At 36.1% G+C, this 23,835-nt stretch overlaps 1 protein-coding gene across 1 annotated transcript; it reads left to right on the plus strand.

Moving 5' to 3' along the window:
- The first annotated feature begins 6 nt into the window (after positions 1–6).
- On the plus strand, positions 7–7,198 carry LOC134844375 (transcription factor mef2A-like). Its single transcript, XM_063861026.1, has 6 exons — positions 7–440; positions 753–1,824; positions 2,084–2,400; positions 2,706–2,929; positions 5,017–6,064; positions 6,218–7,198. Exons 2-6 carry the CDS (start codon positions 1,071–1,073, stop codon positions 7,142–7,144), a joined length of 3,270 nt encoding a protein of 1,089 aa, XP_063717096.1. The 5' UTR covers positions 7–440; positions 753–1,070; the 3' UTR covers positions 7,145–7,198.
- Positions 7,199–23,835: the final 16,637 nt, after the last annotated feature.

Consider the following 23,835-nt stretch of genomic DNA (forward strand, 5'->3'; position numbering starts at 1 on the left):
CTGCGTTTATCCATCGTTACAGACTGCATAATAACCGCTTTATACCGTGAAACTCGGTATAATATATTTACCGTTCAATTACATGGTAATAGACATTGATATTAAAATGCTTCCGCAATCTTTATTGTATCATATGTCCTACGAATATGTTCTATGAAATACGAATAGGATAATTATAGTATCAAAAATCATCCGATTCGGAGCTTTCAAAAATCATTAAACATTAATTGTCTTTTTCAAGATGATGTTCCTCTAGATTATTGTTCTGATCACTCGTAGTTTTTAATTATATATACCATCATATTTTGCGCTACATTAACGGAAAGATAATATGGCCAGATTATTATTAACATTTTCACGCTCCAGACGTATAGAAAAAAGTATTCAATAGACGAAAAAATCTTGAAATTATTATTTGAGTTGCAACTTATCTCTAACATGTAAGTTTAATTTACTCAATTAAATTATCAGACTCATTCAAAACTAGCTTTAAAAGATACGATTTTTCATCGCAGAATCAAAATGGTGTGTACTTGGTACTGTTTTTGCTACAAAAACAAAAGCAAACTTTAAACATGGTATATATTCATGATTTAAAGTACATTCTCTTCGTTTAAAGCAATACAGAACTCTTCATAAGTATAAAACACGAAAAAAGAGATTTCAAGTTTTGGCATTCAACTGGATAAAAACTATCGTTTTTGTTACAATATACAACTTTATTTAACTCCATGTTATAACTTTGGTTTTAGAACCAAGAAAAAACATTATATGAAGTACATAACTTAATGAGACTTTACAACCATACAAGGAGGTCTGATCACTAGACCAAGTGAAGCACTTCACTGACAGTTTCGTTTGGCGAAGACGAAAATTAAAATCAAAAATCTAACCAAGAACAACAAAATAACCATCTGCCTTCACTTCACTCAAACTCAGCTGACTTCACTGATTTTGGACTTTTGTCTGAATCTACACAAACAAGTCATTGAATACTTTCGTCCAGGAAACATCCAAGAAATTATGAAACTTTGAGAAAAAATAAGATTTTAAATAACCGCTTTGCCGAAATGACATCTTCGAGGGCATGCGAACAGACAACAAGCTCGAGTAAACTTGGCACAGAAAACCCGGACGACTTTTTAATCGACGTGCATGGAACTGACAAAATAGTGGATGCTCAGTCACCAACCGCTGCTTATCGCGCTTCCGCTAGCCAATCAGGTTTTGTGGACGAGCAAGAGGAAGACGAGTTGGATGACTCACTCACGAGTTTAAATTGGCTGCACTCTATGCAAGGTGGATTTCAATTAGACCAAACCAGTGAGGTGAAAAAAGACGGCAGCTGTGAAGATAAAAAAGAACTGAGCGAGGATCGAACTTCAACTGCTGTCAAGCAGGTGCATTCGCCTCCTACAGCTAACTGCACCAAGTTGACGATTCCGATGAAAAGTATAGCAAAAACTGCGACACGAGCGCCTCCCAATAGAAACAAAAACTTAATTAATGTCGCGGCTGCTTTGAACAATGCGCAAAATTTCGTCACTATTTCGCCTACAAAAAACATTAAGCAAAGCTCAAAAATTGTCTCGATCAATGATAATGCTGTAACTTCAAGACCGCTCTCTCAGAAAACGATGTCTAAAAAGATTTCAATCACCACTATTCCGGCCAAGAGGGAAGTGACGACGATAGTGAATGGGAATTTGGGTCTGACTGCCAATATGGGTCTGAATAGGACAGTGGGATTGGCCAATAGGAACGGAGCAAGCTCGGGCACATTTGTTCCCGCGGTTTTGTCGAGAGCTGGTTCCACAGAGCAAGGTAAGTCAAGTCTTACTTTTTCTAAGGTCCAATGAGTGAACAAATAGAACCACGACTAATAAGTTTTTTGTCGGGTTCAAATATCAGGTTCGGCGTTGGGTTGATATTCTACAAATATCAATCCAACACTGAGAAATCACCTAATCAAACTCCAACACAAATTCAGGATAAAATGAGCTATATGAAGAAAAAATGAATTAAAAAATGAAGTCATCAAATGTAGAAATAATCAAAAGTTTATGTTGATTTAATTCTATAGGTAGCGATTTCATCCCTTATCCAATGAACAACACCGGCAACCACCACTTACTCTTAAATTCGACTCTTCAAAACTTCTCTTCTCAACTAAGTACCAATGCAAAGGGGTCAGACGCCGCCCAACTGCTAGACGACCCAGATGTGTCTAAATACAAGTACAACCACCTGATCAAACCTCCTTTTTCCTACACTACTCTAATCTGTATGGCTATGAAGGCGAGGGGGGCTTCGATAGACGGGAAGATCACTTTAAACCATTTGCTGAGTTGGATTGCGGATAACTTCAGTTACTACAAGCATTCGGACCCCGCCTGGCAGGTTGGTTGACATGCACGAGCAATACTTGTTCTTCACTGCTTCAGTTTGTCATGGTTGTAGTCAGGAGTAAGACTGGCAGTAGCAGTTTTAGAGCGGGAGGGAAGCGAAGGTGGACACCAGCCTCAAAATGTTTTTAATAATATTAAATGACAAATTTGTGTCTTTATAGTTTTTTGAAGGACCTCGAAAATTGAGTTTCTTGTAATATTTGGTGTATTTTTAAACTCCCAGACTGCATTATCTTGGTTTGATTTGTCTTGCAACATAAAATGTTTTAAAAGTGCTCCAACTATTGTGTGTCCTAGAACAACGTGTACCACGCCTTGACAAGCAACAAGTGCTTCCAGAAAGTGGCCACAGGCAGTCAGAGCAGTGGAGTGTTCGGCAGCTTCCAGGAGGAGTTGAGCAGTGGCAACTCCATCTGGCGCATATCCCCCACCCACCAGCACGAGGTGGACTCCATGTTCAAGAAGAAGAGGGCGCTCCAGCAGCCCACTTCGGCTCACAATGGCAATCTGAAAAAACCAAGGTGAGTCGTTGATTGATTAAAGGAGAAAATTGCTTTGAGTCTTTCATTTTCTATCAGTTAACTCATTTTTTTGGTAAATGATTTGCAAGATGACTGTTTTTTATAGATTTGAACGTATTTAAAATCACGGGAAAAATAAGTTCCGACCAGTAAATTGAACAAAAACTTTTCGTTTTGTTGAGTCTTCCAGGGCGGTTCTAGGATTTTCTAGATGGAAGGGGGCGGATTTTCAAAAAAATTTCAAAAGTTTTGTCGACTTTTTTTTAGGTCGACCGAACTGGATTTTCCGAGCTCTCCCAAAGCATTAAAAAGACCCGGTTTTGGTCAATTTTTTTTGCGCCGCAGACGAATATTTGAAAAACAGGCATAAAGGCGTTTTTAGGCACTTTTTGGAAAACGTTGACCAAAAAATCGCGCTTTCTCGGCGCCGCTCCCACCAAAGGCGCCTTCAGAAATTTTTTAGGGTCCTTCGACAAATATGGATACCTCAAAATAGTGCATAGTGCAGGGGGTCGAATCCATGAAGGAAAGAAAAACGTCCGCCCCACCAAACCCCCCCCCCCCCCATCTAAATCCGCCCTGGTTGAAATATGATATATGAAGTCTTTCAAAATGATGAATGAATTGATTCAAAAGGATGAAAAATAGATGTTGTTGAGCCAGAGAGCTGATATGGTTGCCGGAGAGCCCTAATAAGCTCTTTAATTTAGTTATTCATTGAAAAGCAACGGATATTGGCCTTACCTCATATAAGTTTCGCTCAACCAAAAACCAATTGTCCAGCTAAAAACAAACAAACTCAGATTTGTGAAATTTAAGAACTATATTTATGAATTGTTCGACAAATTTTGTCACAAAATACAATAAAACATTTTCAAGTTTCTTCTTATAAATGGGTAAATGTATGTTAGATCCATTTCAATAAATTTGAGTCAAAGTTGAACCTTAACCATTTTTAGCAAAAACAACAATAGATTGAAGGAAATTTTCAATCAATTAATACATCGGTTGAAAAATAATAATCAAAGCTTCTTGGTCCGCGACTGTATGAGCAAAATTTGTTCTTTAGGAGTTAAATAATTGAAATTTGGGTTTTATTAATTTAGGTTTGCATTTAGTTTCAACATAATTGATTGTACATTTCAACAAAAACAACTTAGCTTCAACAAGTCTTAGAAGTTATTGGCAATTGATTTTAGTTGCTACATTATTATTATTTTTTTCTAACGTTTTTTGCCATCAGCTCGGTGAAAGTAAACGCATTTTGCTTAAAGCTTTTTTAAATAATGGTGGCGTTCAGGCACTTCAGCTAGAGACGATTTGGTTTTTTTTTGTTTGGACTTATCAGTTAAAGTATTTCAGGCTTTCAGTCATTTAACATTGAGACTTTTGAGACAACTTCAATTGCAGACCTATAAATCAATCTAAAATAGCGGTAAACGCAGATTCACGCGCCCAATACTATTCGTGTCGAATTGAAGCGCAGCGGAGCGAAGAGGAGCATGCGGTCGCTACTTGCCGAGATTATGTCTATTTTTTATTTTCGAAGAAAACTTCTGCTTTATTCCTAAATTGGCTGAACTTTCTCTGGCTTAAATGTCTCAATTTGAAAATCGCTGAAATGTCTTTGTTAAAAACGTCGCGGCACCATTAAAATTTAATATAACATTTAAAAGTCAGGAAGAAGACTCGTTGAAAATGTGAAAATGTGGAAATAAAGTTAATTTTATTGGAACTTACAATCAGGACTGTTGAAATCAATAGCAAAAAGGAACAGTATCCAGTTTACGATTCTCCTAAAAAAACTGCCTGTCATACCATTTTCATGCTTGTCATAGAGGACTCATACACGTTTCTGTACGTATGAACTTGTATGAAATTGTCAAATTAGAAAATTTTCATAAATTAAAACTACATGAGTAGATATTCAGCCCGGGTAATTGTTCAAAGTGTAATTGTTCAAAATTGTATATGTCAAAGTAATTTGCCATATCATAGTCCGTCATTATCGACGCAAAAGTTATGAGCATAAATCGGTATCGAAAGTAAAAACTCAAAATAACGATTTGATTTGGTAAATGTTTCAGGTTTGCGCCAAATGGAATGATAGACGCTCATTCTATCATACAAATAGGAGCAAACACCAATGCCAGCACCAACAACGGAAACAATAGTAGTAACAATATTAGTAGCCAGAGTGCACCCGCTAGAAGTAAACGAAAACAGTTTGTCCAGGAACAACATAGTGGAATGGCCAGGAGATCCAACTCCTCCGGACCCCCTATGATGTCAATGAATCATCATCAGAGTCCAACAATGGTCAGTGTCCAGAACTACTCGAACCAGGGCTCAACTTCAGTCCAGAACACACCTCAAAGTAACCGAAGATTTGTGACAAAACAATTGCTAAATAACGGAGTTGTTGTGAACAACGGCACTGGAGGTATAACGAATGTCCATATGTCGAATATCAACAATCAGACCATGATGAATGGAATAAACGGAACTGGTATGGTTCAACACCAAATGAGTCAACAACAAACTCAACAACAATTTCATCATCATCAGAACCAACAACACCAGCTACATCCGCAACAACAACAGCAGCAACTAATTGTTCATACAACACAACAGCAGCAAAAACAATCACAGCAAAAACAGCAAACTCTGCAGCACAATTCAGCAAGGAATCAACAAGATAAACAGCCTAAACAACAGTCGCCAAGCAAACTACATCAAAAATCTCTTCATAACCAAACTCTGAATACAAAATCTTCTCTCTCAGCACAAGATTCGGTCAACCAAACGGTTCTAGCTTTGAATGAATATGTCCAAGGTCTGCAAAATAAGTCGGGAAGCAACCAAGTAGCCGAATCTGCCAATAAGCCGATATCCATGAAGCAAGAAAATCCAGAAAACTATGTACCAATCTGCGCGCAAAATTTTCCATATAACTCACCCAATCAAAACTCACAGGGCGACATGAGCAATGGCAGTTCGTGTTCGTTGCCTCCACTTTTGAACGGACCCTTGCCTAACTACCCCCAGACTTTGAAACAAGGAGATAGCATGTTGTCTACTTTTAACATGCCAGATTCGTCGATGGAAAATAATCCTCTGAACTTTCAGCAACAGGTGGGGACAAAATAAAAACATAAATACATATATATATCACATACCTAAATTTTTCAATTGCTGATTGAATATGCGTGAATAAAACCGCAAAAATGTTGCTAAGCAAGCTTGTCGGAAGAAAAACTTAACTAAAAATGTGTTCAACTTTTTTAGGAGGAAACGTTAGTCACCGAACAAGACTGTCTGCTGATGAACTTAACCGAAGACGACATTCTGTCTCAAATAGACGACTTATTCTTTGACATATCTCCACCTCAGAGCAACAACCTCACCGACAACACGGACTTCGACGCACTGAACGGGTTTTTATTCGATAACAACAACCAAGACAACAACCCAGTCACATGCCAACAAAAACAACAACAAAATCTTCAGCAACAACAACAGCAAATACGTCGTCAACAACTACAAATGCAGCAGCATCAAGAAAACCAGTTTTATCAACAACAACAACAACAACAACAAAGCCAACCACAGCAGCAATTTACCATGGCTCAAGCTGATTACTGTTTCAATGGTAGCCCTGCAACTGAGCAACATAACCAAAGCTATAGAAACCTAGCGGTCCGTGGATCCAAAATAGAACCTCCTCTAAACTGGAGTCCATCGCCGAGAAACCTCTTGTTGCAAGAAGTTCCTAGGAGCGTAGTTAAAACGGAGCCAAATGACTTGGATTTGAGCGCCAGTAACAACTCGAGTTGGATGCAATGCTCACAAACATCTCTTAGTTTGTCCAACAATTCTGATTGGTTAAGAGACTCTCACGAGCGAATTATGAAGGGCGGCCAACTTTCTGAAGAGGAACTAGAATTGAGCGGTCATGGGTTAGCAAACAGAGCCGTAGTTTTCCAGGGAAATCCAGCTAGATTTTTAAACCAGATGGGTGGAGTGAATAATGAAATGGGCCAACAACATCATGTCCAGATTTTCCAACAGGAGAAAATGTCTCCGATGCAACCGCTTCAGTTGAATGAGTCACTCATGTCGCAGGAGTCTTTTCCGCAGTACATTAACTCTAGCAATGAGTTCAGCTCTCCTAGGATGCTTGACCTCTCGTGCTTGCCAGAACCACTAGCCTAAAAACATTAGTCAATACTCTGTGAATACAAAATTTTGAATTTAAATTGTAGATAACTAATAATCGTTAACTGTGTACAATGAAACACTGAAATCAGGCGCCGATGTATGATTTTCCTGAAGGGGGAGGCGGGTTTTCAACAAAGTTTGAAAGTTTTATCGACGTTCTTTTTAGGTCCATAAATTGATTTTCTGAGCTCTCCCATAAACACTAAAAAGATCTCAATTAGTCAAAACTTTCTGTGTGGCTGACGAAGTTTTGTAAAACTTTAGGCCTTTTTGGAAGATTTTGATTAAAAAAGACGTGTTTTGTTGAGCAATCAAAACAAACGAAACAAGCAAAGCCGATTGCTGGGTAGGTTGCACAGAATGTTACCACCACATTAGCGTCGTTTTTTTGTGCTTGATGAGATGAAAAAAGTATACAAACAGGTATAAAACCAGGATAGCCGGCTAGTGTGCAAGTTATCACATTTAATATGATATATCGCAAAGCCCAGTCCGATGGTTATTTGTGATGCCTGATTTTGCGTGAAAAAAAAAGAAAAAGAAAAGGAAAAAAAATGAAACACAGCCTAATACAAAGTCCCCCCCCCCCGTTCAATGGTCGGGAACAATCAACGAATTAGGCTTAATCGCCAGAAGCTGTTTTCAAAAAAGCATAAAAAATAAAAAATGAAACTCTAGAACAATTTTTGAAACTTTTTTGAAGTCGTAGGAACCGCTTAAAATTGACATATCACTCGACCCCTTCGGATGACTAATTAAAAATAATTAATATTGCATGGAAGAAGGAGAAAACAACTGAAATAAACCCTAACACGAGTATACCCCAAATAAAACAAAAACGCTAACCATACAAATTTATAAACAAAGTCAATAAAAAATACTAAAAATACAATTTGCATACAACTTTGTTTTTCTGGTGTAACCAAATTTTAATAGACTTTTTCTTGCTTTGGCATAAAAATTGGTGTATTGTCAGGATCAAAAAATTTTTTCGCATAAAAATGTTAATCATACAAAATTTGTAGGACTAGCAGTTTTTAATAATCACTCCAAAAGTAGTTTCAAAACTGCTCGGACAATTTCTTGAATTTTTTGAGCGCAAAACATGTTTTGTAGTCAAACAAACATTTTTCTTTTTTTTTGCATGCAAAATTTAATTTTTTTGGTTGTGCATAACTTAGTCTTGGATGCACAAAAATTGATTTTTCCGTTTTTTGAACTAAATTTCTCCAATATTGCTTGAAAATCCTGTTTGGTTTTGTGATACATTGTTTTGTATGCTTTGGGCGGTAGTGTGTCGAGGGGAAGGGCGGGGAGCGACCACTATTTCCCTTCCCTCAATTTTGGTTGCCCTTTGGTATAACTTTACGACTTCCAATTTTGGCTGACCAACCTCAACATTTTTCTAAGAGCGCCTATGGCGCCAATATAACTAAGTTTGAGGGGAAGCGCGCGCCGAAAAAACGCAATTTTTTGTGGTCAAAGTTTTCCAAAAATGCTCAAAAACGCGGCGCCGAAGACTTTTGACAGTATAGTGTCCTGACTCTATTTTAGGAGAGCTCGGAAAAGCAAATTGGTCGACCTAAAAAAAGGTCCGCAAAATTTTACAGTTTTCAGTCACACCATGGTCTTCGTCATTTGTCTTCGGTTACAAACACAACCAAAAAATTTTGAGACACTAAAATTCAACAAAAACACTTTTTAGTTCATGGAAAAATGCTAGTCATACAATCGCCACGTTTGAAAAACCGCTAAGCACAGAACTTTCATTCAATTTTTTGTACTTTCAGGAAAAGTCTATGATTAGCGTTTTTCCATGTACGAAAATTACCTGATTAGCATTGCATTTTTGGTACACCCGGGAAAGCAATGTTTCTACCCATTTTCAGTGGTCGAAACGATAAGAACAGCTGCCACAGATGCATTGGTAACCTTTTTTTCTCTGAATTTTCTCCAGTTAAAGTCGCTCTTTTATCATGGTTAGAGCAGATAATTCCAAGTTTCATAAAGTTTTGATTAAAGTTCTAGTTTGAGCAAAGCTAACATAGCAAAGCTAAAAGCAAAAACGAAGCTAACAGCTAATTCATTTTCCAATTGATTTGAGATTCAATTGATTTGAGAAGAATTTTCAAGTCTCATGGCTGAAAAAGAGGAAAACATGATTTCAAGCAAGTTTAGCGCATTAAAAATTAAATTATGCGACCCTTAGGATGATCGGGGGTCGAATCTTTTTTCGCTCGCGCCTCTCGTAAATCCGCCACTGGCTCAAAGTCAATCAACCAATTAAAGAGCAAAAAAACTATCATATGCGTTCTTTTCTCGTTATCACCCTGTTTACCTTGTCTAAATAGGCTTTTTAGATAAACAGTTGTAAGTAACAGCAGCGCGTTTGCATATTTTAGCAGTTTGATAGCGTTTACCGCAGATAAATTGTTTAAGAAATTATCCTAATCATCACGACCATTTTTCGCATGATTCTACTAAATAGTCTGAAATAAAAAAAAAACAAATGAGTTAAAAATACCAACTACTGAGTTTGATGTTTAATAAACGCTCGTTTCAGGGCTTATATGTTTTGCAAATAAGAGTTAGTTTGTCTAAAAGCTTAAGCTTCATATAAAAAGTTTCTATTCATTATCTGACAAAATTTGTGCTACAGTAGAAAATTGTAGGTCAGTAATTTTGGCACAGAAATTTTGCATAAGTCAATACATAAATCCTACATGCTAAGCTTAAGACAATTCATTCAAGTGAATCTAATAAAATCTATATGAAGTGGCTGTCCGAAATGTCTGTTAACTTGAAAACACTAGTAATAAACTACAAATTACTTATGCGAATCTCCCAATTTGAGATGACCGATTGCTGTGCAAGAAGCACAGTAAGTTCCTGTGGGTTTGATTTTGCAAAAACAAAAAACATCAGCTGCCTTATTAATAAATAATACAAAAGTTTTAGCATCTCAAAGTGATCTCTTCAAATACTTTCCCCTTAAGTATGTAACTAGTTGCCACCCCTATTACAAAATAATTTAACAGTTAGGAATATGCCAACTCTTACCTAGTGACGAATTTGGGTCTTTGCACTAAAAGGCAATAATTCAATTTTTTTTCAATCTTGAGCTGTTAGTTAGCAAATTCGATTCAATTATTTTAATATCAGTTCAACTTAAGATGAAACACTAATTTTGGGCAGTTTAGTGCAAAAGACCCAAAAATTTCCATCTTTTGTAAGAAGGACGAGCGATAAAAAAGATATCTCAAAAACATCAGTATGAAGAGTGAAACATTTTTTTTTCAAAGAGCGAAAACTTCAAACTTGTTCTTTTTTCGACGTTTAGAGAAAAATTGGAGCTACAAATTACAAATAAGTAATAAATTTACTGCGCCACGGACACTGTACAGGCAGACTTGCCTATCTAGTAGCACCCCACACTGGTTCCCTTTAAATGAGGAAGGATTTGTGAAACACCTTTGATTATTAAGAAAACAACAGCTCAAAGAGTTTCAAAAGTCTCTTAAATGTACCACTTTAAAATTTCCGAAACTCAATATCGGAGATTTTCCTTAAGTTTATTTGGGATAAAACTGTTTTTCTGCGCAGTACTATAACATTTAGTTAGCGTAACAAAAACAGCGTTAGCCATATTTGCGAACATGCTAGTTTTACCGGGAAAAAGAGTTCGATCTTTGACTTTGTTGAGCAACGACAAGCTAATGAATTCAGATCTAAGAAATAATTCTGAGAATTTTTTCGCAGTTGGTGAAACATTTCTTCAAATTTCTGACAAAGGAAAGTTTGAAAAAGAGTATCATTTTGTGTTCATAAAAAACGTTAATATTATGATCAGTTTTCTGAAAAAAAAGGTTCGTAACATTTTTTTAGCCAAAAAAATTCTATTTTTTTTGATATGACACCATATGCAATCAGACCGTTTGAGAGAAATGGCGATGCATAAGGTTTTATATAACTTTACACTATTTTTCCTTTAAAAAACACATCGGGCCTGGTACCTTATTCCATTGATTTTTCCTACTTTTTGCACATTGTCCTAACATCTAGGGCAAAATGTCCTAACATCGAAGTCTTTGTCTATCAAAAACGGAGATGTTTACAGATTTATTTAAATAATTAAAGAGATAGTTTATTCTAGAACATCACCTTCAAAAGCAATAGAGCTTCCCTTAGGTCTTTTTACCAAACTGCATCAGTTTTGATTACGTTGAGCCGATCATTAGTTTATTTTGCGCATATCTTTTATCCATAGCTGTAAAATGCCCTAAATTTTCTCTGGACGTCGAGTTTTGCGTAAAAATTTATGTCATGCCATTAGTGTAAATCACGAAAATTTGCCCTACAACTGATCCCTGTTCACACCCTAGTCAGTTATTTTGGTCTCGAACTTTGGTCTTGTAGATATTCAAACAATTATTGAAAAAATTGAAGAGATATTTTAATCTAGAACATCACCACTAAGTGCAACAGAATTTTTATTTAGGTCTTTTTACCAAACTGAATCAGCTTTGATGACGTTGAGCTCATCATTAGTTTATTTTGCGCATACCTTTTACCCACAGCTTTAATATCGCCTAAGCTTTTTCTGAACGTCGATTTTTGCATAACAAATTTCGTTATGTCATTAGTGTGAATAACAAAAATTGGTCCTACAACTGATCCCTGTTCACACGCTAGTTAGTTCATTTAGTCTCGCACTTGCCGTCAATCATTTCAACTTTTTGCAATCGATTGGAGAGATAGCTCCTCAGCAAATATAATGTTACTAGATCTCCACGTGTTCAAGTTATTTGCATAAAAAAGAATGATCGACAGTATCGAAGGCTTTTTTTAAATCATTAAAAATAGACATGCCTTTCTTTTCCCATTCAATTTCTCTCTTAAAAATTCTGATATTCAAACAATGCACTGGTGATGTATGATTTCAGCAAAAACCTTGAAAAATTGTTCCGGTAATAAAAAGTTATGATGAGTCATGAAATTGATAATTCAATTGCTAATGAACTTTTCAAAAAATTACTGACGCGGATTCATAAACTAATCGAGGTAAGTATCCGGCTCGTCCCTATTACCAGATTTAAGAAGATCAATCAATTAAGCAATTTTACAAGCCGACGGAATAAAAACTGATATCTAGTAGAATTGGATGAATGGCCTACAAAGTTTTCTCAATTCATTGCTCAAACCATCACCTCAACATGACTTCAAACTGTCCAACAATTTAGTAGTTTTTTAAACTTCCTGTTCAATCACACCATTGACGGCACAGCCCAAAAAAATAATTTCATTTTTCGATTTTTGTTCAATTTTACGGAAATTAGAAGCCATTGATTTCTCAGGTTTGTGGAAAAAAATGCCCGATTTATTTGGGCTTGCATCAGCAACCGATTCTAAGGATTTTTCAAAAAAAACTATTTAAAGTGTGAAACATCTTGCAATAGTTTTGCCCACCTCACATTGTTTCTGGCTGTCACGAATGCTGTGTTTTCTTGAACCGAAGGAAATTTAATCAGTTTATAATGTTTTTTTTTTCTGTTTTTGCTCATGTTTTTCATATTTTTATCAATCTAAATCTTTTTTAATTGGTTCTTTTTTCCTGAGTTTCATTTCGGTGGATCGGTCAAACATTTTAACAATTGCTTTCAACAAAATAATTTTTTTATCAAAAGTATCAGTGAGGAAAAATTGTTTTGTGAGGAAAAATTCCGCTGTTTTAAATCCAGAAAAAAAGTAATCAGCAAACAGTCAAACTTTTTTAGGGGGGGGTTGAAATCCTAAAACTAATTTTCTCCTCTAGTGGGTTTTCAAACTGCCATCAAAGCGTAATGATCACTGATTGAAAAATTCAAGGTTTCGACCTTGACCAATTCTTGTGATGAGATATAATGGTCTTTTCAGGACACACTATGCTAAGTTTCTCTTTTGTTTCACTACTCCTGACCAAAAAAAGCTAGTCTCGTATAAAACTTTCTGCAATTGGTTTCTAGAAAGCAATCATGATCAAAATCCCCAACCAATTGAAAATTGTCTCCTAATTGTTTAAAAAAGCTGAGCATATTATCCAAACTTTAAAGAAATTGATCGATTTTTAAAGCAGGTGTTCTTTATTTTACGCATGGGCCTTGTTAAATTCATATCTCCGTCAAACAGTGATACAGCTACTATATTTCAGCCCATCTGAATATTTCGAGTTTTAAATTTTTTCTCTTGCCGCACCAACATCATTTATAACTGCTATGCAAAGCCACTCATTTCCTACGGTTTAATTGCATTTGGTGCAACATCAAAAAGCCTATTAGAAAAAATATTTGTGATGCAAAAACGTACTTTTAAAACTATTTGTTTCAAGAGAAAACTTGAGCATGCCTCATATATTCTACATTCGTTTGAGATTGACACCGTTTTTGACTTATATTTCAGACAAATATTCAAAGAAACTTTTAATCAACTTAGAGGTAAAACTCCCCTTAAAACTTTTAATTTGGAATCTCTGAATAATCGTCGGGTTACTCGTGCCTCTGTGGCAAAAACTTTACCAAGCATGAAAACTAGAACACAAATAATGCAACTTTCATGGAAAAATGTGTCTCTTAAATGTTATAATTTTTTTGAAATCAAACGAACTGATACCAGATAACCTTAACCAATTAACTGAGAATCAACTAAATGGGTATTTCAAAGTTGTTTTCATTGTTTCTTAAAGATAATGGAGATCTTCTAGATTTATTTTTTTGAATCATCAAGTCGGATATTATCTCGCAACTTCTGTCATAGGTTTTTTCAGGGACATGCCTCGATAAGCTGCATAGCTTTTTGCATGATCCTTGGTGGGTTTGATTTGTACATGCAGTTTATTGTTTAATTGTCTGTATAATATTACTCTCCTAAATAAACTATTCAATAACATCATCAAACCCCTCATTTTCGCCCCTGCCGATTGAATGTTTCAATTTTTTTTATAACCTGAAATAGTAGACATATCGATTGGATTGTTATCAGTGAGCCATGTTTCCCGAATGTCAAAAGTTTAATTGGTGAAGCAACAAGATGGTTGGCTTATCATTGTGGGAGACCAATAATTATCTGCATGTAGGAACAAAAATCAAAAGCTTGATACAATTAACTTACGCTTGCTTCATCTAGTTATCAGATATCTCGGTCAATTCAGATTTTGCTAGCACATCCTGAACAAGACCCCAAATAAAGTTCAGATTAGCTCGTTCATTGTCACCCATTGGAACTAGCTGATCAAGAAATTTATATCAATGTTCACATTGGGAGGAGTTTTCGATACTTTATCACGTGTCCACCACTGCAACTCGTGAAGTAGCATGACACTCATGTTCTGCAAAACAGCAGATTGAGCATTGAATAATTGCTGAGTATTGATGTCTTTTTTGCCATTCGTTCTAACAGCTTTATTTCATTTTATCAATTCGTCAAAAGCTTTTTATTACTAATGCTATGTGTAACAACACCATTGGGTCCGTTAATCAAATTATGTGGCTGAATGTTATACGTGAACGGTTTCAGTTAATTTCTAATTGCTATTAAAAATATCAATTTCCTATCAACATTAATAAGACGATCTTCAAGAAAAAATAGTTTTCCATTTCTAGTATTTCGCAACTTATACGAAACTGGATGAAATTAACTGTTACTGGAGACGACTCATCAGGCTTGTGGATAGGGTTCAGCTCAGGACAAAGAACCAGTTCAGCAGACATAATTTGTACACCCAGAAAATTGATAAAATCCGAAGTAAAATTTTTATTCGACGATAACAGCAGATTCCGAAGCATAATAGTATCTTTTGAGGTATAAAGCTCAACATCATTGTTTTTTTTTTACTCTGGTAGCGCGTTTCATCATGTACTTCTTGGATATAATGCAATTGATTTTTGATGGTATTGCTGATGATTCTTAAAAAAACGTTGAGAATTTTGTCAAAACTCAGAGAGCGCAAATTTGAATTTTCTTGCATTGAAAGTAAATAACTACTTGATTTCTACTTGAGATATTTGTTTTTGACCGACGAAAAGAAACTTGTTGTCTTGCAACATTAATACAGAGGCGAAGCGGAGCTTCGCAATTTTTTCGATACAACACAAAAATAAATTAAGAAATAAGTTAAAAGAAAATTCCTAAAACATTATAGGAAACGAAAACTTTGTAAATTTCGATGAAATATAACCAAGGACCGAATTTTTTTTTGAAATTGTTATTGTAATACGAGAGGGGATACGTAACATTAAAAGTTGAACAACGCCCATAACTTTAAATGTGTCTCGAGAAAAGTGTTAACATTTAAAATGTTGAAATTTTCCATTAGAGCTAAATTATCTCTTTCAAAATAACAACTATTCACCGCTTCTGCAGGAAAAATTCTCATAAACGGTTCTTTTAATTGAGCGTTTAACCTCAAATTGATAGATAGTTTCTTAAAAATATACAAAATTTTTCTGAAAAACGATCAAAGACTCAAAGTTTTGACTTTCCGAAAACTTTCGCTTTTTTCTGCAAAAAAACATGTCGTGATGAAAAAAGTAGAAAATATTCCCAATTAGAGTTTATGATTGAACACTTATCCTGATTATTGAAAAATAGTTTTTGAGTGAGATCAAAAGTTTTTCAAAATCGAGTCAAAGTTTCAAACCTGTGATTCGTTTGAAGCCATATTTTTTCCAGAACAATTTGGGTGCGGCCGACTAAAAAACTTCATAGCTAGGTTTTCAAAAACCTATTATTTCGATTTAAGCTATGATATCAGATTGGGCAGGATAATTATCGCGATAATTCCAAAAAACGGCCAACAAGTCTAAACTTTGACATTCCGAGAATCATTGTTTTTTTTTTTAAAAAAAAGCGTAAGCACAGCCGCTTATGCAGAAGATGTTCACGCAACCTGCAATCGATGTTGAATCGATAACTTTCTGTGTCGAGGGTGGTAAAACCTTGTGTAGAATAAAGTTTGCAGTAGAGTGACTGACCGCTAATGCACGGATGCTTTCCAAAACTTGATTGACTCCAAAATCATGATTATAAAAAATCAAAACAATTATTTACAACCAGTCAAAAAATCAATAATTTAACTATTCCGAGGACCATATGTATATGAGTCATATATTCTTCCCATTTTTTGAAGACTGTAGACAGAGGAATAGAGGATTAGAGTAAAAAATACAAAGAGAGTAGGTAACCTTTCAGTTGACATATTTTGTTCAAAAATCGGTAGAACAGTTTTCAAGAAATATTGAAATGTTCGCACAAAGTTGATTTATTTACCAAGGAGTCTCAAAAACTAAGCCCACTATCATACACTTTCATAATACTTGTTTTATTTAAGAGAATTTTTCAGCAAACATGCCAACCATGACATTTGGATTTCAATTTAGCAACTGAACAAAACTTATGAAGCGGAAACAAGGCCGACAATTGTTAAGCAGACAATTGATTTTGTTAAACTAGTTGTTCACCCGAAAATAAAAAGTCTACATTCCGATCTGATAACGCTTGCTAATCGCAAGAGCAAAAAAATGTCCAGACGATAGAATGCAATTTAGCGCTGGGAACAAATCTTACGAAGCGGTACGAAAATCGAATTGGCCAAAAAAATTTAATGAAACATTGAATAAAAAGGAAATAAAGCATAAATTTCTAAATACGTGGAGGGGTTCGAAATTCGGATCGTATGTTCATCAGACAATCGTTTTGGCCGCTGAGACAAAATACATAATTAACCCCGATTGCCAGAACAATATAAGGCAATTTAATTTTTGTTAGTTCAGTTTAACAGTCAGTAACCATTCGCAAATCATTTAGAATTATCTGGAAATTGTTTAATTCTAATATTAGAAAAAATTTATAAAATCATGTTGGAGCTGAAGTTTGTTTTTTATCCATTTGATTATGACGAGCCATTATTAAGATACCTGAAACAAATTATTATACAGAGGCGAAGCTGAGCTTCGCACCACTTGCGATACAACAATTCTAGGATTAAAACAGCAAGACACTCTAAGAAAACAAAATTTTAACAAAACGAGTTGGCAAACATTACAACCAATGTAAAAACTTCAATTTGGCCAGATTTGTAGCAAGAAACTAAAACACTTAAAGCAACTACAGTAAAATTTTCTTACAGCAAAAATAAACTAGTCTCAGATCTGGCAACTAAGTCGGCAAAACAGGCAGACAAATATTAGGCCGTATTTTTTTGAACCGGAGTATTTGCCGTTTGAAAAAAAAACAGGTCCTGGTGAGAATTGAACACTGGAAATTTGCCGCCTCAGGCGTATTTTTTACCTCAAGGCTAATTGGGCAGGAGACAGTAGTCAGAAATTTGAATTCATTATGAACCAAGTTGTTTAGGGGGAAAAAAGTCTAGTACCCGATTGCAATACTGTGGCTCGTCACAAGGGTAAAGATATCTAGAACAGTGATAACTTTTTCCACTTTGTAAAGTAGCCTGATCAGTTTTGTTACGTTTTTGGAAAAGGTCATTCATCTACATGGGATGGGAGCAACATTTCTTTTTAGTTTTGAATGAGATTTGCTGTTGGGCCTCTGGTTATAAACTGCAAGTAGTATTTTGGCTGTTTTTCTGAGCCATGCTATGGTATTTAACCTTCAGCAACAATCACAGCTTCTACTGGTCCTCAAGCCGCAAAACTTTTGACTGAAAGGCGGAAGGAAGCCAGTTCACTGCCACTCCCCACTTCCCATTAGCAACAATGTTTAAAAATCCACATGTTTTTGACTGAAGAACTTTATTTTTAGCTATAACAGACAAAAATGTCATAACTACCTTTGTTATTGCTCGTTCGCAAAGTCTAGGTAAAAAGACATTCAAGAGAAAAACACAACTATGATAGTTTTGGCACATATTTACTGTCTCTTTTAGAACGAGCAAACAGCTTGCAACAATAATAAAGAAACGTAGCAGTACACTTTGACCTTAAAAAGGATTTTTGTAACTAAGAATTAAAATAAAATCTTAGCATCACTTGTCTATTAAATTGGAAAAAAAACAAGGATAGCCGATTACTGTGCACGTAGCCTTGTGCACGTGACCGTAGTCTTAAAAAATGAACCAAAAAGTTTTTTTTTCAAATTATGGTATGAAGGATCGGTGATCCTAACACATTTCAACAAACTCATATTTCCCTTGGGAGTTTACCTTGAGAAATGCATGCTGTGTAGTGAAGGTTAATGAGTAGTACGTAGCTCGGTATCGACGAGTCTATAAGATGAGTAGAGAAGTAAACAAACAGTGAAGTCCAAAAATATTCGAATCTCCAAAGATATAGTCTCTCCTAAGACGGAAAATGCAGGTGGAGTAAGATCGGTGGACCCCCCACCCAATGGGAACTACAGTGGCTAGCTTTATGAAACTCATAGGTCGGATACTAGAGATTATTTGACCCGGGCATGCAAAAATCGATACCCCTCGGACCCCCCAGCCCCAAGTGAAAACGGTTCCCGGAAGGCAAATAGCCTTATCAAAACACTGTAAGTAGCGGTTGGAATGGAACAAAAATATCGTATGTTATAGACCTAGTTGAGGGAAGCTTAGGTTTAGAACCCCGGACCCCCTGGACCTCTTTATCCGGCTTGTGCCCTATGCAAATAGGCCTTGTGCCCTATGAATTCGGGTAGTCGTTTCTCGGACCCCACTGAACGCAGGGAGCTATAACTTTGAGACATTATACGTAGTGACCAGATACATCATGTATCATAATTTGAGCCAAATACAGCGGCTGAACCGAAAGTTATTAGCACTTTGGAAAACCACCTCTTAAACCGGAAATAGGCAGTTTACGCAAAATATTGAGCGAGGGCACACCGATTTTATGGCGGCATCAGATACTACAACTCATTCCCGAAAAAAGACCCCCAGTGATTAAAACCCCTCCAGCAACTCCTTCCGGTGTTAATAGCCTTTTCCCGGGAAAAGTGATAATGGACCCTCGAAATGAGATAACTCTGGAAGTAATATGGATAAAACTTGGTAGGTAGGACCCTTATGGGGTTCTAAACCTGAATGTGGAAGAATGACTCCGGGTGACCCCTGGGTGACCTCAAATTGACCTTTGGGCGTTTAGAACCAAATTTGTATAGAAAACCTCGGGATTAACATCGGAAAGTGGCGTCTTCAGTCGTTCCTAACCCTTGGGAATCAGATTCGGTCGCCTTACTAATATTTGAGAGGGAACCTACTTTTTGGGAAATAAATGAAAAGCTGAAATAGTTATCACTGATACATTGAGTGATTGAATTAGTGGAATCAATTAAAGTAAACTTGGCAAAAATTGAGTTCAAGTTAGCTTGGCGAATGAGCTATTAATAGAATATCAATCAGGGTAAAAGAAAAGAAGTCCCAGAGGGAATTGGGAGTAATAGGAGCATAGCATGGGAGGTAGGTCTCCTTAATAGCATGAATGGACGAGATATTTCTTTAGCTCTCTGGAGATGTTTTTTTTTCGGCACGGTTTGACCCCTAATAAGCGAATAACGCTCCCCTTATAGCTAGAAGGTCGGGATTGGATTAGAGTATAGATCAGAATTTTAGATGCTAAGAATGAGTTAGCGACCCACGAAAAGGGTCTTCCCCTACCCCTGGGAGGTTGGAACGTTAATGGGATAATTAAATAAAAAACTTGGGAATATTGGTTAATTAAACATAACTCGGTTTGGAGGTGAAATTGGACGTGATATTTGCACAACTTAGTTAGAGATGCCTATAACTAACTTGGAATTTAAGACTAGTGTCGTCAGAGGAAGAATTCAGTTAAGACTTTGCGAAATGGGTACCAAAGTAAATGTGAGGACTTGTAGGGACGACATAACTCTAACTATAACTAAAACTCAAATTGACAAATATGATAGAGAATAGCAAGTAGCCTACCCTTAGTCAGAACAATTGTGTTGTGAGAGCGAAAGGTTCGTTCTCAGTTAGTTAGAGAACAGTTGTTTCTAAATAGAAGAGTAGTTGATTTTCAGTTAGTTAGAGAACAGAGATAACTAGTCGTGAGATTAGTTGGGTTCTCAATAGTTAGAGAATCAAGAATTGCGAAGTAAAGAGATCAGTCAAAGTGCCTCAAAGGAATAGTGATCCTTAAGGACACTATTAATTTTAGTAGGTCGGACTGAGTGATTGAGCGGAATTACTGTGAGTAATTCGTTAATAAAGATTCTCTAGAGAAAAGAGAATTGCAGTTGTGTTGATTGATCGCGGACCCTTTCCTTTTGATTAGATTACTAGATTTTATTCGGGCCGCCTAGAGCCTTCTCTTGTTAGACCAATATTTTTCTCAATTTAAATACTACTGGAAATTCTTGCGATCGGCGAGAGCAAGCGAGACAGCCTCAAGAGCAGCTTAAAGAGGGGGCAAGTAACAGAGTACAATACAGAATAGTTGCCACGAACTTAACCCTTTCGGGGTTGTGGATAGTAGTGAATCTCGCTCGCCCCGCTGAACTCATTACCAAAGGGACCACTTTGCGGTGCCATTAAGTTAGAGTGTAAGAACGGACCTAGAGAAGCAATCCCTGAAATCTACACGGTAGTTTTTTCTGTGTGGTGTCATACAAGGATCTGACCAAAAAACTATATCTCAGGTTTATTCGACAGTCACATTGAAGTAAGCAATTTGGGAAACAATTTAAGCAGATAAATGAATAGAAAAACAAAAAAACACAAAAAAATATTTAAAAAACACTTTCAGTTTTTTTGCTGTTTTTTGAATTGTTGAGGTTTTTCTTTCCTAAAAGGCGCTTAAATACTCAAAAAAAACTAAGTTAAGTTTAGTGAAATCAAATTTTCACCGCTTAGACTAAGCAATTGTAAGCGTTTAAGCAATTAAGACTAAAAGTAATGAAAGCATGCTCGCTCACTCGAAATTAGACAAATTAGACAATTTCAAACCGGTTTTTCTCGACCTGAGATTTTTTTGTTTTTTTTTATCGAATCACGACTGAAAGGGCTTTAAAATGATATATCACTGCACTCTCTCCAATGATTGAATGTGATACTTGACTTTGCGTCGAAAACAAAAACAAAAAAAAAGATAAGACTCACCCGAATACAAAGTTGCTCCAGATTTTTCAAATGGTCGGAACAACTAGCCAACATAGTAATCAGACAAAAATTTTATTGTTTGTAAAATTTGAATACGAATGGGCTTATAATCTTTGGAGAATCCTCATGTTTTCATTGGATTACACAGTATTCTTGTTCAAATTTGTCATTTTCTTCTACGAATTCCATTTTTTCCCTTGATTTTACAGTTTGTGACTAAGAGCTGCTACTTGTATTTGAACATGAATAAGTTTCAGTTACTTATCTGTTTATCGACATTTCGTATATGATTTTTTAGTAGAACATTGAATGAAAGCAAGAAGTACATGGCTAGGATTTGTACGAGCATCTGTTAAAGTAAAATGAAATGGTAGTTACAAAGGAAAAATTACAAAAAAACATCACATTTAGTTGTAGCGCACTTTTATTATTTTTAATTTTATATTATAAACGCAGCATAAACACAAAAATGCAGATAAAAAATGTGATTTTTTGTTTCTACTTTTACTTCGTAACTTTCTTTAGATATCATTCCAACAGTTTTTTTTGCAGAAATAAGAAAAAAAGAGTCTGTGGACATCAAAGGCCATTTTGAGTATCCCGCTGTTTCATATTTTTCAAGCTTTATTTTTTTGCGTTTTGCGTCTTGAAATAAACTTTGCTGCACAATAATTGTTGTGATTTGTTTTTAGTATCTTAAAATGACCTTCGGTATTTTAATTAATACCTGTTAAAGATCTTAGTTACGACCATTGGTCGATATGAACGAAAGTTCAGTTGTCCTTTTAACGTTCTTAATTCAACTACTTCTTTTTTACCGTTTTATCCTTTTAAACTTATGTACATACATTGTACATATAGAACCATAGAATTAGAATAGTTTATTATGGCACAGTCAAATTATTCGAACGTGCGTGGAATTCCCCCCTTTTGGCCAAACCATACTCTAGAACAACCGCATGCCTGGACCCAATGGAGCGACCAATTCCAATTGGCGATCATTGCGAAAGAAAATCTGGAATTAGAGAGCCTACATGGACCAGAGATACCGGAGACGCAAATTCCAATCTTGGAACTAGCAACAGGCAGCGAGTCGGACGCGGAAAAAGCCAACAGAGAGAGCAGGAACAAAAACGCAATGAAACAGTATGAATCCACTGAAGAGAAGCGGATCAACGAAGAAAAGAGGAAATTTAATGGAATGAGACGAACGGAGGCGGACAAGAAACTGCGATCAATTTTATTTCTAGCCCTAGGGAGCGAAGGAAAATGAGTTTTTACACAAAAGAACCCGAGAGTCAAGATTCTAAAATATTGTTCTCTGAGTTCTGGACTCTACTAGACGCAGCATTTAACAAACCAACGGGACAACTTTTAAATCTTTTAGCAACCACAATCATATCAAAAAGGAACCAAGTTTAAACATCGAAAGGAGTAACTCGTGCATGAAATGCGGGAATACATTTACGAAAGGGCACTCAAACGTTTGCCCAGCGAAGGACATAACCTGTAAAAATTGTAATTATAAGGGACACTTCGCCAAATTATGTAAATCACGCAATAAGAGACCAACTGTAAATACTGTATCAGATAATTATGTAAATACCGAGAATTGTACATACACACCTCCGGAAAACTCCTGGATGGAAGAAAAAGAATCGTGCGACGTTATAAATGCGTGGAACGAGTACGGACAGAGTGACGATGACGATTTCTTGGTGTTGAGCGTCAGAACTATTTACGACAAAAACGGTCTCGAAACAAACAAACTCTTCAACCTAGGCATCGGCTGGTATATGATTGTAAATATGAACATATCTGTAGATTCAGCAAGCCCTGTAAGTTTTTTAAAACAGAATGTACTACACAAAATTAAACTAAGATACCCGAACCTCAAGATACACCCAGTAGAGAAAAGATTAAAAGACCTATACTGCGGATTCACCAACGGTACGATCAATATTTTGGGAAAAATAATTGTCAGAACACAGTCCAATGGGTTGATCAGCGAAGAAACCCCGTTCTTCATAACCGCCGGACACGAGCGAAACATCTTGGGGAACGACAGTTTACCCAAACTGGGGATAGAAATAACACAGAGGAAATGCCCCCAACCAATCTGCATGGTCAATCAACCCACACTCGAGAGTGAGTACAAAAACTTACCTTATTTATCTGACAAAATTTTTAACGAGTTCAAAAATCTATTCACTAGAGTGGGGAAAATACCTAACGATCGAAAGGTAACTCATTTTCACTCACCGTTTAAACCAATACAGCCCAAAGGGAGAAGAGGGAGAAGAGTTCCACTCCATTTACTCGCGGGAGTGAACGAAGAATTAAAAAGAATGGAAACAGAAGGCCACATGATAAAATTAGAAAAATGCGACGAAGATTGTTTTATCAGTCCAATTGTAATCACTCGGAAAAAGGATATTTCAAAAAAACTGGCACTAGACTCTAAGCTATTAAATGATCAAATTTTTAAAAATAAGTATCAAACGCCGAACATCCATGAACTTATTGATAACGTGGCGCTCCAAATTTCAGAAAAATCCAACGGGCGAGTTTGGTTTAGTAATCTAGACCT

Source organism: Symsagittifera roscoffensis, chromosome 4 (genome assembly GCF_963678635.1).
Source record: "Symsagittifera roscoffensis chromosome 4, txSymRosc1.1, whole genome shotgun sequence".
Lineage (NCBI taxonomy): Eukaryota > Metazoa > Xenacoelomorpha > Acoela > Convolutidae > Symsagittifera > Symsagittifera roscoffensis.

Bases quoted from the DNA above. Each gene is read 5' to 3' on its own strand.
- LOC134844375 (XM_063861026.1), top strand. From the start codon at position 1,071: ATGACATCTTCGAGGGCATGCGAACAGACAACAAGCTCGAGTAAACTT. The intron at 1,825-2,083 runs GTAAGTCAAGTC...TTAATTCTATAG, and splicing joins AGCTGGTTCCACAGAGCAAG to GTAGCGATTTCATCCCTTAT. The intron at 2,401-2,705 runs GTTGGTTGACAT...TGTGTGTCCTAG, and splicing joins ATTCGGACCCCGCCTGGCAG to AACAACGTGTACCACGCCTT.